The sequence below is a fragment of the Sinocyclocheilus grahami genome, unplaced genomic scaffold, assembly GCF_001515645.1.
Source record: "Sinocyclocheilus grahami isolate Dianchi unplaced genomic scaffold, SAMN03320097.WGS_v1.1 scaffold320.1, whole genome shotgun sequence".
Lineage (NCBI taxonomy): Eukaryota > Metazoa > Chordata > Actinopteri > Cypriniformes > Cyprinidae > Sinocyclocheilus > Sinocyclocheilus grahami.
The window spans coordinates 630965-645569 of NW_015505499.1; the positions used below are offsets into that span (position 1 = coordinate 630965).

Here is a 14605-nt window from a genome sequence, read left to right on the forward strand (position 1 = left end):
AAGCTTTAGACAACTGTAGGAAGCTCTGTAGAAAGTGTGACGACTTGGAGAAGGGGAAATGTTGTAATGATGAAACTCTTCAATCTTTTCAACTTGCTGATGATGAGGAGGCAAGGTTTGAACACCACTCAAATGTGGACATCTCCCTGGATGCAGTGACCACAGCAGCAGGTTCTTCAGATGAATTGAGTGAGGAGGAGTATGGTGACTGCATGGATGGTAAAAGTCAAGGGAGCTCTGAAGCTGGATCATTCAAAAGTTTTGTTGAGTCTGAATCATTTGAAATCTTCTCAGATCAACCATGTGATACGCAAAATCTAACGAAGGATGATGAGTCCTTGATTCAAATTCTACAGCCAGATGAGTACCCTGATGAAGGTGACGCTGAGAATTTTGGTATGTATACACAGGAAGGTTTAGATGCTTGTAAAGAAGAGTGTGAGATTGATTCTGAGCAACAAGTGACCGGAAAGAAAAGCAGTAAAACATATGCTGAAGCTGTAGCTGTTGGACTCCCAGTTGACCCGGGTCAAATCCACGAATGTGCCAAACCAGATGAGGTCCATGAAACTGAAGATTATGGGCCTGGTTTTATGGATGAATGCTTCTCGTTGTTTTCTGAGAGCAAGGATGATGAACTTTGCTACAGAAATGGAGAGGTTGCTGAACCCCTTTTTGATATGCAAGTGTCCTGTGTTGCAGCTGTTGAAGGTTGTGGACTTGAAGTCGTTGAAAATGCTTTTGACAGTGTATCTGGAGATTCCACAGAATTGTGTGCTGTGAAGGACACATTTCAAGGAGCTGATACTTTGGAATCACCTGTTGAAGAAAGTACATTGTTGGAAAATGAGGTCAGTCAGGATTTAATCGAAAAGGACAGTTCTGAGAACACGGAAAACGTACAAGATCTCAGTTCTGTGGTTGAAATCGATGCAAACAAGGAGACACACTCTGACTTTGATGAAACTGAGGGGGCTCATGGACCTTGTTGTGGAGAGATTGAAACTACTGAAGATGAAGAAACAACCCTGTTTGACTTTGAGGATGTTGTGGGATGTTCTGAGGAATGTGATGTAGGTAAAGAGACCCCAACTGCTGATCAACTGGTCTCTTGCGCCTTTGAGGAGCAGTCAAACACAGAGAATGGCACTTTTTGGCTATCAGATGGTCAGCAAGAGGCCAATAGTGAGCCAAAAGACACCTCTGGGCTCCTTCATCCTCCTGGAACAGATGGTCTGTCTGAGAAGAACCAGAATAATGAAAAATTAGAGGAACTTATACATCAAGTTGCAAGAAGTGAAGCATCTGAACAAGACATGTTATTTAAGTCCGACCAAAAAAGCAGTGAACAGAGTTATTCTTATGAGGAGAGTGATGTATCTGAAGATGAAGAGTACCCAGAGGACTGTGATTGTGAATTCTGTCTTCCACCCATAGATCAGGTACCTTTTTCTTAGGGGAGACACTTGCTAATTTATTTTAGCATGTTTTGAAAAGCCTATGCATGAATTTGATAGTTCAATGTCAAAACTTTTTGCTTGTAAAAGAATGCATTCAGTCTGTTTTGAGTTGCCAGACATTCCTGCCATCTTGGTTTTTGCTTCACATTTTAATTAGTATGAAGTCAGTAGCAACAGAACTAAAATAAGATGCCATGCTGGATTCTGATTCCATGTCATATGTTATGTTATTTAAATCAGTGTCATCTGTACACTCTCCGACTTGGTAATGAATCCGGAAGAGCCTGCAGGTCTTGAGATACTCGTTCTGTAAACGTAGGACAGAGTCGGTTTCAGACTGTGTGTGCACTGTGTACTTTTTGATGAAGAACTGGTTGGCCAGCAGCTTTGCAATCCCATCCCAGCTGCAGTCAGTCACTTGATCGTCCTCTGCTTATAGAATGCTAGTGCTAAAAGAGCTACCTTATGCCCCCTTATGGATACTAATGTCTATAACTAATACACCCTGTTTGGGTTAGGCTGTATGACCAAAGATTTACCATGGTGTATTTGCATAATGTTAATTGTGAACTACTGTGCAAAATTTGGAGTCAGTGAAATTGTAAAAAAAAAAAAATTATACTTTTTTTTTTCAGCAAGGACAAAAATAACAGTAAAGACTTAAACTGTTAGAAAATATTTGGTTTAAGTCAGTACCAAATTTGGTTTCAGCACCGCTGTTTTCAACACTGATAATAATAAGAAATGTTTCTTGAGCACCAAATGAGCATATTAGAATGACTTTTGAAGCGTTGTGTGACACTGAAGACTGGAGTAATGATGCTGAAAATTCAGCTTCGCTCTAACAGGAATTAATTACATTTTAAAATATATTAAAAGAACAGTTATTTTAATTTGTAATAATATTTCACAATATTATTGTATTTTTGGTCAAATAAATGCAACTTTGGTGAGCAAGAGATTTCTTTAAAAAATGTATACTGACCCCAAGCTTTTGAACGGTAGTGTATATGCTGTATTATAGTTATTTATTTTTTTATAATAATTTTTTCCCCCACAGTTCAATGGAAAAACTGTTTATATATTAACCATTTGGTAAAGACAAATAGTTTTTTTATTTAATATTTCTTTATTTTGTTGGAATAACAAATGAAAGTGCGACATTGTCTAATACCGGAGTTAAAACAAAAAACTCAAACAGTTAAACTAGTATTCCAAAACCGATAATTCTTTAAAGTTTTCTTGAAATTATAGACACGCCATGCATGCTTCGTGTTTTGCATTTTTCCATGTGACTTTGTAGCTCTAAATAATATGAAGCAACCCTGTCCACCAATAAATATTTAGGCAAAGGTATAGAATATCAAATAAAATCTTTACCAGTTGACACATTTTACTGTCCATCATACAGTACATACCGTCACACCAGCCAGCCCTACATATATTACTCATAAAACTAAATTTCTTCTCTACTAACAGACTAGAGATACATAATGATAAGATACAAAACATAATCAATTGTTTTGTATAGCTGACATGCAATTCCAGTCTTTATTTGTATGCTAATGTCTGTGACATAAGAGCCTATACTGTATTTTTTACTGTAAAATAGCTTCTTGTTGTAAATGCCAACGTGGCTACTTATTTACCAGCGTCCTTGAAATGTTTATTACAGGTCCCAGCCAAACCACTTCTTCCACAGATAAAGTCTAAAGATGTAGGGAAGATCTGTGTAGTCATTGATCTGGATGAAACACTAGTCCACAGTTCATTCAAGGTAAGTCAATGTGTTGAGCCATCTTTTTCCATTACTTTATAGCTCGCAGCCGGTGTGAATTAACTATATATCACATGTGCTGTTATATAGCCCAGCTAATCATCTCATGGATATGGGATACACTTGACTCAAATGTTATAGATAGATATTTCACACCATTGCATGCATTCACATCATACACTTTAAAGCTGAAGTGTGTCATTTATCTGATGTTCTCCTGTTCGGGCTTGAAGGGACAGTTCACCTAAAAAGGAAATTTCTGTCATCATTTACTCACTAATCGTCATGTTGTTCCAAACCTGTAAGACTTGCTTGCTTCTTCAGTACTCAAAATAAATATAATTTCAGTGTTTCTTGTCTGTACAGTGATAGTCAGTTTGGTCCAGTGTTGTTTTGGACACCACTAACTTTGATTATTTGGACAACAGCAGTTGAAACATTGTTCAAAATATTATTGCAGACGAAAGCAAGTCTTACAGGTTCGACATAAAAGAGAGTAATGATGACAGAAATTGCATTTCTGATTGAACTATCCCTTTAATATGCATAGGCAAGTATAAGTAAGTTGATTTCCCTGAAAAGTGTAAAAATTGTGGCTCTGCGATGCTATCAAAACACTGCTTTGTTTGTTTGAGCAGCCTAACCAGCAGCATAAACTCAACCAATGGCGTTAGTTTGAGATCAGAATTTCTGTTTGTCCAACCAATCACAGCTGGTGGGAGGGAACATGTTTGAGTCTATGGAGTTTATTAATTATACATAATACAATTATATTAATTTTTGAAATAAGAATTGGTGACAGACAGTAGTGGTGCAGAATGCTCTAATGAACATTTTTACTGTTTTAGATTCTTATTTTTAAGTGACTTCTACTGTAAACAGTCACCTTTTTATACAAACAGAGAGGAAGCACACTTCCAGTATCGTTTAAATCTGTTCTTGCATGTAAATGTTTTTGCAGGCATAATGCAACCGTTTGAACCAGTGTAATGTTCTTATGCAATGTAATAATGTAAATAATGTTTGCATTGTTACAGAACACTTGCAATGTCTGTCACAATATGTTTAACAACTAAGAACACAATATGAAGTGTCATCTATTGCTAAATTGACTCCACTCTTTTTAGATACCAGACACAAGTTATTTTCCGATCTTCAGAGTTAGCAGAGATTGTGCCAGTGTAAATACAAGTAAGCTTATTTGAGCCGGAGGAAAGCATCAAATTGTCTCGAGAAAGTGCAGTATGCTACTTTTGGTTCAATGATTCTGTCTAATGGCGCCTTTACTGTTTGTTTTTACAAGCATGCATGCACTTTTCCGGAGAAATGCGGCATTCCCTGATTTGACTCTTTATGGAAGAAATTTTTTCTCCCGCTGCATGACATCATAAATGTGCTATGTGCACAATTTGGGAAAGCCAAGTAGAAAAGGAATGTTTTCCTCTTGGGAGTGTCAGCAGCGACACTGTTCTAATGACTCTGACTACTCGCAATCAGAAAGTCAACATGAAGTATATTGAGTGTATTAAATATAAGCTGTTTGTTTAAAAATAGTTTATCCAAAAACTCTGTCATTATTTATTTAACCCCCATGTTTCAAATCTGCATGTTGCTATTTTTTTCTTTCTGTGGAACACAAAAGGAGACTATTTTGAAGAGTCTTTGTGGTGCTTTGTACTGTGCAACAGTTCATAGAATATGGGTTTAGTAGACTGAGAATACTGCAAAGTCTTGGCAACATTTATGTTTTTTTTTTAAGCTTACCAGCTATGGTCATTATAAATTGCTAAGTAAAGATTTTTTTTTTAAATCTTCATTTGCGTGCCACTGAAAATGAACAGTATGCAGCTTTGGAATGATTTGAGAGCGAATAAATAATGACAGTTTTCATGTATGGGGTGAAATCCTTTCAAAGTGAGTCAGAATTAAAACAAGTGTGATCTTTTAGCACAAGACAGCATAATGTTACTTCATGCCACATTTGTGAATGTAGGTCACACTGTCCTGACATCTCTGTAACACATAAACGTGATTATCTCAACATTTGAGATTGAATTTCTAGACCTATCTAAAGAGCACTCTCAGGTTCTGTAGCAATGGTCTAAATAATGACTGGAGCCTGTTGGGTGATTACACATCATGTTCAATAACATCTTGTCAGTCATTAATCCAGTCACCTGCAATATAGATTTAACTTATTTTCTTCTGCCTGAAACGGTTCAATCAATTTTGGTGTTTTTTTTTTTCTTCTTCCTAGCCGGTAAACAATGCTGACTTTATCATTCCAGTGGAAATTGATGGGACAGTACATCAGGTGAGCATAACCTGTTCTCATACAAAGGGTGTTCATAAATAACTAATGAGTTGAAAATCAGGCTATGTATGAAAGTGAAACTGTTGTAGGCCTGCACAATCAATTGGGGAAAAAAGATCAAGATTATAACTTTCAATAATGAAAGTTGCCAATTTTAATTCCAATTTCCTCGAAATGTGATGACACCCTGAACAACCTGCTTCCTAAAATAAACATTTTCATAAATAAAAAGTGTGTGTATATGAAGAGTTAATTTGTAAAAACCGATAAATTGCCGATAAAAAAAATGCTGTGCATTATTCTCCACATATAGGGCGATCTGAACCCTAAACACGTTTTGTCAAAAAAGCCAGGCTGTTTCAATAATGAAAGTTGCCAATTTTAATTCCAATTTCCTCGAAATGTGATGACACCCTGAACAACCTGCTTCCTAAAATAAACATTTTCATAAATAAAAAGTGTGTGTATATGAAGAGTTAATTTGTAAAAACCGATAAATTGCCAATAAAAAAATGCTGTGCATTATTCTCCACATATAGGGCGATCTGAACCCTAAACACGTTTTGTCAAAAAAGCCAGTTTTGTCCACTTTCAAGGCATCGAGAGTTCACGTTTTACTGCAGAAGCCGACAAGCATCCTTGTTGTTTTAGTACAGAAGCCGATAAGTCCATTTTAGTGAATCAGCTCGCTGTATTCAGGTCAGGTGACAAGGCTACTTTCACTTTGAAAAGACGTGCTAGCTGAGAGGAGTTTCATCAAAGCTGACTAAAAGTGATCGTGGATGGATCATTTCTACAAACTTGATGAACCTGTGATATCTTCTTCAGGGCGAAAAAGGAAAATAAAAGCGAAACATTTTCACGGAACCTTGCAAAAGCAGCGCGTTACAGACAGTGGTGAGGGAAAAGCTCCGTGTATTGCGTGTAATCACATCCATACAGTTTATGATCACAACAACAACAACGTTTGTCAGGCATCTACATTCGCTGTATTCAGGTCAGGTGACAAGGCTACTTTCACTTTGAAAAGACGTGCTAGCTGAGAGGAGTTTCATCAAAGCTGACTAAAAGTGATCGAGGATGGATCATTTCTACAAACTTGATGAACCTGTGATAGCTTCTTCAGGGCGAAAAAGGAAAATAAAAGCGAAACATTTTCACGGAACCTTGCAAAAGCAGCGCGTTACAGACAGTGGTGAGGGAAAAGCTCCGTGTATTGCGTGTAATCACATCCATACAGTTTATGATCACAACAACAACAACGTTTGTCAGGCATCTACATTATCATCTGAGGAAATTACAAAGATTAAACAAGTGTTTTTTTTTTACTCTAAAACATGAAATGTGGAGTTATCTGCTTTTGCCAAAAAACGACTGTTGGGAGTTATCTGCTTTTGCTATGAAACAAACTTTTAATATGTAAAAAAACCCATACTTTCAATTAACTTAAATTTTGTAAATTAAAGTTATTATTACTTAATCAAAACAACCCAAATTCAGTTTGATTGATATTACTTGGAATGCGCAATAAAAAAAACGTGATTTCTGAAAAAAAAAAAAAAAAAATGGCATTATCGGTTTTGCAAATGAACTCTTCATATATAAATAATGTAATTGTAACAAAAATATATTATATATACAGAATACAGTCTTATATTCTGACTGTACAGGAGAAAAATAAGAAAAATTCTACCCACTTTGAGAGGTAATGTTAGATGTATAAACCTGGAAATAAGCATTTCTTCATATTTGTTTGGTGCTTTTTATAGTTTGAGAGCAGTTTTACAGATAACTCCCAGTCCTAAAAATACATTTAGTATTTTATTTTCTACGGACCCCCTAAAACACTTTTACTAACTCCTTGGTGTTCACAGACTCCAGGTTGAAATCCTTTGATTACAGTGTTCAATCAAAATAATGTATGTACATGTTTTGGCAATGGATGGGAATTGTAGCCAATCATAGCCCATTATATGCATGACTGCAGTGGTGACTTATAAGGTTTTAAATAAGTCTGTAGGCCTGTCATTACTCATCCTAATTAGATGAACGTGTTATGTTTCACTTCTGTTCTTAGTGTGTGAAACACTGACGGTTTTGTTGATTATAATGTGAGCATTGTCATATTTTCCTGTTACTTGCTTTCTTTGTAAAAAAAAACTGCGTACTGTTGTCCCACACAGAATAAGTATTTATTTTAATGCAATTTCTGTTCATTAGAATTAACAATTGAGATTACATTATCAAAAAAATAATTGATATAGTTAAGCTTCATTAATCACACAGTCCAAACTAACCTGTAACCTCTATTATTTTGTCTGTCTATTGTTGCACAGTGTTGAAACTTTTTCTCTTGTTTACGTATTGCCGCTTAACTCGGTTGTGCTACCTGACAGTAGCGTTGCCATCTCCGCTGATGGGTCAGAGCAGCAGGTGGCTATTTCTGGGTCCTGACGAAATGGAGAAACCCTGACTGGCTTCTGAGAAGTCACTGGCCATCAATCTCTCCCCAGAGTGCGTCTCCTGCTCTCTCGGGCAAAGACAGTATGGTGCCTTGGCCCTTTAAAGGCCAACGGCCCCAGTTACACCACGAGACTGAAGACGTCTGACAGACAAGGCTTTGGCCTGTTTCAAGTAATCCAGGATAGGCTTGTGATGTCAGGAAAGCCTATTCGGGATGACTTGGTTCAGGAATGAGACCACCAGCTTCATAAACGAGCCTGGCTGACCTAGTTGTTAGAGTAAAACAACCCGTTTTATTGCGTCTCTTAAAACAGGGTTTATCATTCTACGATCGTATAAAAGTCATCGTTATATGAAGCATCATATCAAGATGCAGGCTAATATAAATCTTATTTATTTAGTAATGTGTCTTCATGACTGTGACCTGATTTAGCACCGGTTTTTCTCATATGCTGGTTTTAACCCTTCAGATAGTAGCTGCATTGAATCCTTTGCAGGAATGACTCATATTTGAACTGTCTCTGTAGGTGTACGTGTTGAAGAGACCTCATGTTGATGAGTTCCTCAAACGAATGGGGGAACTGTTCGAGTGCGTGTTATTCACTGCAAGCTTAGCCAAGGTAATAAATGCTAATGCACTATGCAAGGTATTCAGTATTAAGTTTATTAATAAATAGGATTTAACAGCACTTACAGTATGTATCAGTTTATAGATGTTACAAGGTTCTGTGCAGACCTGTAACAAAAATACAGGTTAATACATTTATTTGATCTGATTTCATAGATATTTCATAGGTTTTTTTGTAAATTGTTTTGCTGTCATTTTTAAAAAATATATTTCTTAATATCTTATACCTTAATGTCATTGACTTTTTAAATTTATGACTTCTTACTCTCCCTCTATATATATCCTCTTTATTCTATTTTAATATATCTTATGTCTCAGTCATTGATTATTTTATTTAATTTTTTTTTACTTTTCACTCTCTCAATATATCTTACTATATCTTGATATATATCTTATATCTTAGTCATTTATTTATTTTAGTTTTTTTTACTCTATACATATCTTCTGTATTAATGTGCCTTGGTATACATCTTATATCTTAGTCATATTCACAATTTTTTTATTTGAACTCTCTCTCTCTCTCTCTCTCTCTCTCTATATATATATGTATATATAAGATATATTATATAATATACACTACCATTCAAAAGTTTTGGAACCGTAAGATTTTTTACGTTTTTTAAATAATTCTCTTCTTCTCACCAAGCCTGCCTTTATTTGATCCAAAATACAGCAAAAGCAGTAATATTGTAAAATATTTTTACTATTAAAAAACTGCTTTCTATTTGAATATGTTTTAAAATGTAATTTATTCCTGTGAAAGAAATTAATACTTTTATTTAGCACGAATGCTTTAAATTGATCAGAAGTGATGAAAAAGACATGTAATGTTACAAAAGATTTCTATTTCTGAACTTTATATTCACCAAAGAAACCTGAACAAATTCAACTCGGCTGTTTTGAACATAATAATAATTAATGTTTTTTGAGCTGCAAATCAAAATATTAGAATGATTTCTGAAGGATCATGTGACTGAAGTAATGAAAAATTCTCGTTTTGAAATCACCGGAATGAATTACATTTTAAAATATATTCAAATAGAAAACTGTTATTTTAAATAGTTTAAATATGTCAAAATTGTACTGTTTTTGCTGTATTTTGAATCAGATAAATGCAGGCTTGGTGAGCAGAAGTGAATTCTTTAAAAAAACATTAAACACTTTTTACTGGTAGTGCAAATATTTATAGATTTATTTGTATTCTTTATCTAGTCATCACAAACGACTTAAATCTTAGAATCACACTATATTTTAGAGAGGTGTTTACCATGTTTTGTTCTTGATACTGACACTTTTTTTGCCCCTCTGTCTAACCGTGTCCATCACATTACCGGCATTCTGTTTTTCTAGTATGCTGATCCCGTCTCGGATCTGCTGGACAAATGGGGAGCTTTCCGAAGCCGTCTTTTCCGGGAATCTTGTGTGTTCCACCGTGGAAATTACGTCAAGGACCTAAGCCGTCTAGGCAGGGATCTCAACAAAGTCATCATTGTGGACAACTCGCCAGCCTCCTACATCTTCCACCCAGACAATGCTGTGCGTTAACTGCCTTCCTTTCTTCTTTTGCACATATAACTGCTTTGGGTCTCATGATATATTATGCACAGTGCTTAGCCTGCTAAACCTTGTGTGAGTTTTTGTCAGTTGCTTGTCGCTTTGTCCGAGTATTCATATTAGTTTTAACAGACACTCTTTTTAAAATGTAATTTATTCCTGTGAAAGAAATTAATACTTTTATTTAGCACGAATGCTTTAAATTGATCAGAAGTGATGAAAAAGACATGTAATGTTACAAAAGATTTCTATTTCTGAACTTTATATTCACCAAAGAAACCTGAACAAATTCAACTCGGCTGTTTTGAACATAATAATAATTAATGTTTTTTGAGCTGCAAATCAAAATATTAGAATGATTTCTGAAGGATCATGTGACTGAAGTAATGAAAAATTCTCATTTTGAAATCACCGGAATGAATTACATTTTAAAATATATTCAAATAGAAAACTGTTATTTTAAATAGTTTAAATATGTCAAAATTGTACTGTTTTTGCTGTATTTTGAATCAGATAAATGCAGGCTTGGTGAGCAGAAGTGAATTCTTTAAAAAAACATTAAACACTTTTTACTGGTAGTGCAAATATTTATAGATTTATTTGTATTCTTTATCTAGTCATCACAAACGACTTAAATCTTAGAATCACACTATATTTTAGAGAGGTGTTTACCATGTTTTGTTCTTGATACTGACACTTTTTTTGCCCCTCTGTCTAACCGTGTCCATCACATTACCGGCATTCTGTTTTTCTAGTATGCTGATCCCGTCTCGGATCTGCTGGACAAATGGGGAGCTTTCCGAAGCCGTCTTTTCCGGGAATCTTGTGTGTTCCACCGTGGAAATTACGTCAAGGACCTAAGCCGTCTAGGCAGGGATCTCAACAAAGTCATCATTGTGGACAACTCGCCAGCCTCCTACATCTTCCACCCAGACAATGCTGTGCGTTAACTGCCTTCCTTTCTTCTTTTGCACATATAACTGCTTTGGGTCTCACGATATATTATGCGCAGTACTTAGCCTGCTAAACCTTCTGAGAATTTATTTGTCAATTGTTTGTCGCTTTGTCCCACTACTTGTATCATTTTTTTGAACAGAAACTCTTCTCTGTCATGTTTAGGTACCTGTAGCCTCCTGGTTTGATGACATGTCTGACACAGAGCTGCTGGATCTCATCCCTTTCTTCGAGAGACTGAGTAAAGTGGATAATGTCTACACTGTGCTGAAGCAGCAGAGGACTACTAGCTAGCACGACACTAAGGGCAGCTGTCACTATGGGGCCAGGGAGGCTGCTGGGCTCGGAGCACCACACTGCTTCCCCCTAACAGGACCAGCCACTAGCTCAGTCCTCATCACCTACCCCGAATTCCAATCACATGATGTTTGATCGAGAAAAAGAAGTCGAATGACAGAACTGTGAAGGACTGCTTTAGCTATTACGTGCATAAAATAAGAAGCGGATTGTTTTAACACTCAATTGCGTGAATCTCAGGAAAGCGAGCAAGAGCATATTTCACCCTGAAGTCAAATAATAGAAATTATATTTTGCTTAAAGAAAATGAAAGGGATGCTTTTTTTATGCCTTTGTGACATTATTTTGACAACTAAGCACATTCCCTCGAAATTTTGCCATAATGCAAACTTATATTTACTGTAATGTGTAAAAAATATATATATATTATTTAAATTGTATTGTATTTATACATTATGGTTGTATTTGTTGGACGACTTTTAATTTATGCTTGTTTATGCAAAAAGTACTGTATTACAGTAATCTAATAAAAATCACCATTGTGAATAATAATGATCTTGCGTTAAACTTCCCTCATTCCCTGTGTTCAATGAGTTTACTTCAAGATCTCAAGTAAGGACAAAACCATAAATGGCAATCACATGGAATAATATGCTGTCTTTATCTAGCCAGCTTTATTGGACTCTAAAACAAGCGTTCATTATCCCTTTATTTTTCTAAAAATCGTGTTTTTTCTTTTCCTCCTCCAATTTCTAAATCAGATAAGAACGACTCGTGATGCAATCAGCCAGCACTTGAAATTCAAGTTTCACAAAGCAACAGATGTAAGAAAGGGAAATTGGTCCGGCACTTGTTGTGTCCCACGGCCCGTTTCACTCCGAAGGTTAAGCTAATGTAACTTTTGAATCATATACAGTATGCTTTATTTTGTCTAATGCGAGGTCATTCACCGTGGCCTTAAAATGACTGTAGCAAAAATTTGTCAGACGATATCAAGGTGGTCTTATTTACGAAATCAGTTTGTCTGATTCTGTATAGTTTTAAATTCATAACAGTATGCCATTTGTGTGTTTATATTAATCAAAACGAGTAAAGAATACTGGAATCAAATCTTGATTTGTCAGTGGAAACAGATGTTCGACTTGTAATGCCTTAACTCTCCATTAGATCACTAAGCTGTCAGATGGTTCATTGAGAAAGTGATTTTGGCATTGGCGTAGGCATGCAGTACGGTGGACTGGAGAGCCCCTGTTAATGTGCAGTTGACGTGCCTTCTTGTTAGTTGCCATTTAATATGGACGGTTTTCCTTATGGGGATCGTATACTTGCTCAGCACTATCTGAGTTGATTGTTTTGCAAGTGCCAATATTGATGTTTCGAGACATAACGGTGATGTTCATGTGTCCGGGAGAGAGTGTGGAAAGATGATGTTATGGTTTTTAATACTGGTGTTTTGTCCATTTTTCAGTGTTTGACTTTTTAAATTGATTTGGTGATGGCGAAACATTTGCCGTCTCTGTATTTGTGATATTAATGAAAATAGTGCTGTGCCATGGAGAAAAAAAAAGATTTTGTTATTCATAAAAGTTTAAAGAGCAGCTTGAGTGTTATTTGATTCTTAAAAAGCACAACTGATTTTTCTCTTTTGTACTTGAATCAAACCCTGTATTTTATTCTGGTATTATTTCCAGTAGTAACATGGTCTGTGTATACGTTATTTGGGTCGTCTTCTACAAAATGAGTTAACATAAATCATTATGAAAGTGTTTGAAGGTATTTTTACCTTTTTGAACCAAAACAAATCTAATTTCGTGAAGAAATGAAAAAAAATACTCTATGTCAGTCATTCAAAATGTTACTTAAAATCCACTGTTTCTAAGAAATGATGAAACGTCAACGAACTTGAGCCTAAATTTATACGCGAGTACATAGAGTCTTTCAGCGTTTGAAACTGATTAGAACATGTTACTGAATCGCATGTCTGACTTAGTACATTCTCCGAGGTCTGACTATTCATCAATCTCAGTAGGACTTCTCACACTAAGTCTGCTTATGCAACAGGACCAACCCAGGCCCATGTTTTTCAGAGGTTATGTAATATTCTTGGTAGTGCTTGTTTTGAATAATACCGCCGCCTTTTCAATATTCCCACAGATGCATGAGAGGGGCCACAAATGCATTTCTCTTAACGTGTAATTGTTGAATTAGAAACGTGTAATACTTTGTTCTCCAGAACAAAAATGTGATAGTGGGTAGGCTTCAGTGCTTGTAGCTTTGTGAATTGTTTCACTTGTGTATCATCTACAATGAGCAAGTAGTCAGGTTCCTCATAGCCTATTTTAATGTGCTCTACAACAAGTCTTTTCATAGGCACTCGGGGCATTATTAAGAAAAATGAAGACTGGAATTAAATACTTGCTGCCTTAAAACTTAGGTTGCACCTATACTTACATTTATTTGAATGCTTATGGCTCCCTCTAGCGTTACATAAAGAACTTTTTATTTTTATTTTATTTTTACAAAGATGAAATGCCCTATGCAAATAATCTTTAACCAAATGTTAATACATTTAAACCACAAATTTAATTTCAAGTCAGTGGGAAAATGTAATATATAACTTAAAATAACTAAGAGCCATAAAAACGAATTGGTCACTATTTTTGGATACCGTGATACACTATTGGGTACCTAAAAGGTACATATTACTTTAACCCTTTAACTGTCACCCGTCCCCTCTGGGACGCCTAAATTTACTTCACTATATTACAATTAAATCCTAATCTAATCATGACAAACTATAAATCGTGGGAAAGGTCTAAGACTCCTAAATAGATATTTTACCAATGTTTCTGTTAAAAATTATGTAGGAAAAGTAATAGATTAATTTTTGACAAGAGTGCACCTCACAAATCTACATCATAACAGGAGTTCTGACCTTTGTCAAAAAAAGTCGTCTTTGTTGCCTTTTTCTCGATCACACTTTAGAAATCATCAGAAATTATATATCAATTGAAAACTTTAAATCTAAAAATGCATCCCTTGAAACCCATTTTAAAATCAAACATTGCATTACCATGAAAATGGTACATTAATATAATGTTACAAAATGTTTTCCTTCATGAATTATACAAATTTAAGTTTGGATCGTGCACTTTCAC

At 35.5% G+C, this 14605-nt stretch overlaps 1 protein-coding gene across 1 annotated transcript in view; it reads left to right on the forward strand.

Moving 5' to 3' along the window:
* LOC107602156 (carboxy-terminal domain RNA polymerase II polypeptide A small phosphatase 1-like) overlaps positions 1 to 11993 on the forward strand; it is a 28848-nt gene extending 16855 nt beyond the window's left edge. Inside the window, exons 3-7 of the mRNA XM_016294571.1 lie at positions 3136 to 3237; positions 5495 to 5551; positions 8542 to 8634; positions 9993 to 10178; positions 11316 to 11993. Coding sequence (XP_016150057.1) covers positions 3136 to 3237; positions 5495 to 5551; positions 8542 to 8634; positions 9993 to 10178; positions 11316 to 11444 — 567 coding nt within the window. The 3' untranslated portion in view covers positions 11445 to 11993. The remainder of the gene's footprint in view (positions 1 to 3135; positions 3238 to 5494; positions 5552 to 8541; positions 8635 to 9992; positions 10179 to 11315) is intronic.
* Positions 11994 to 14605: the final 2612 nt, after the last annotated feature.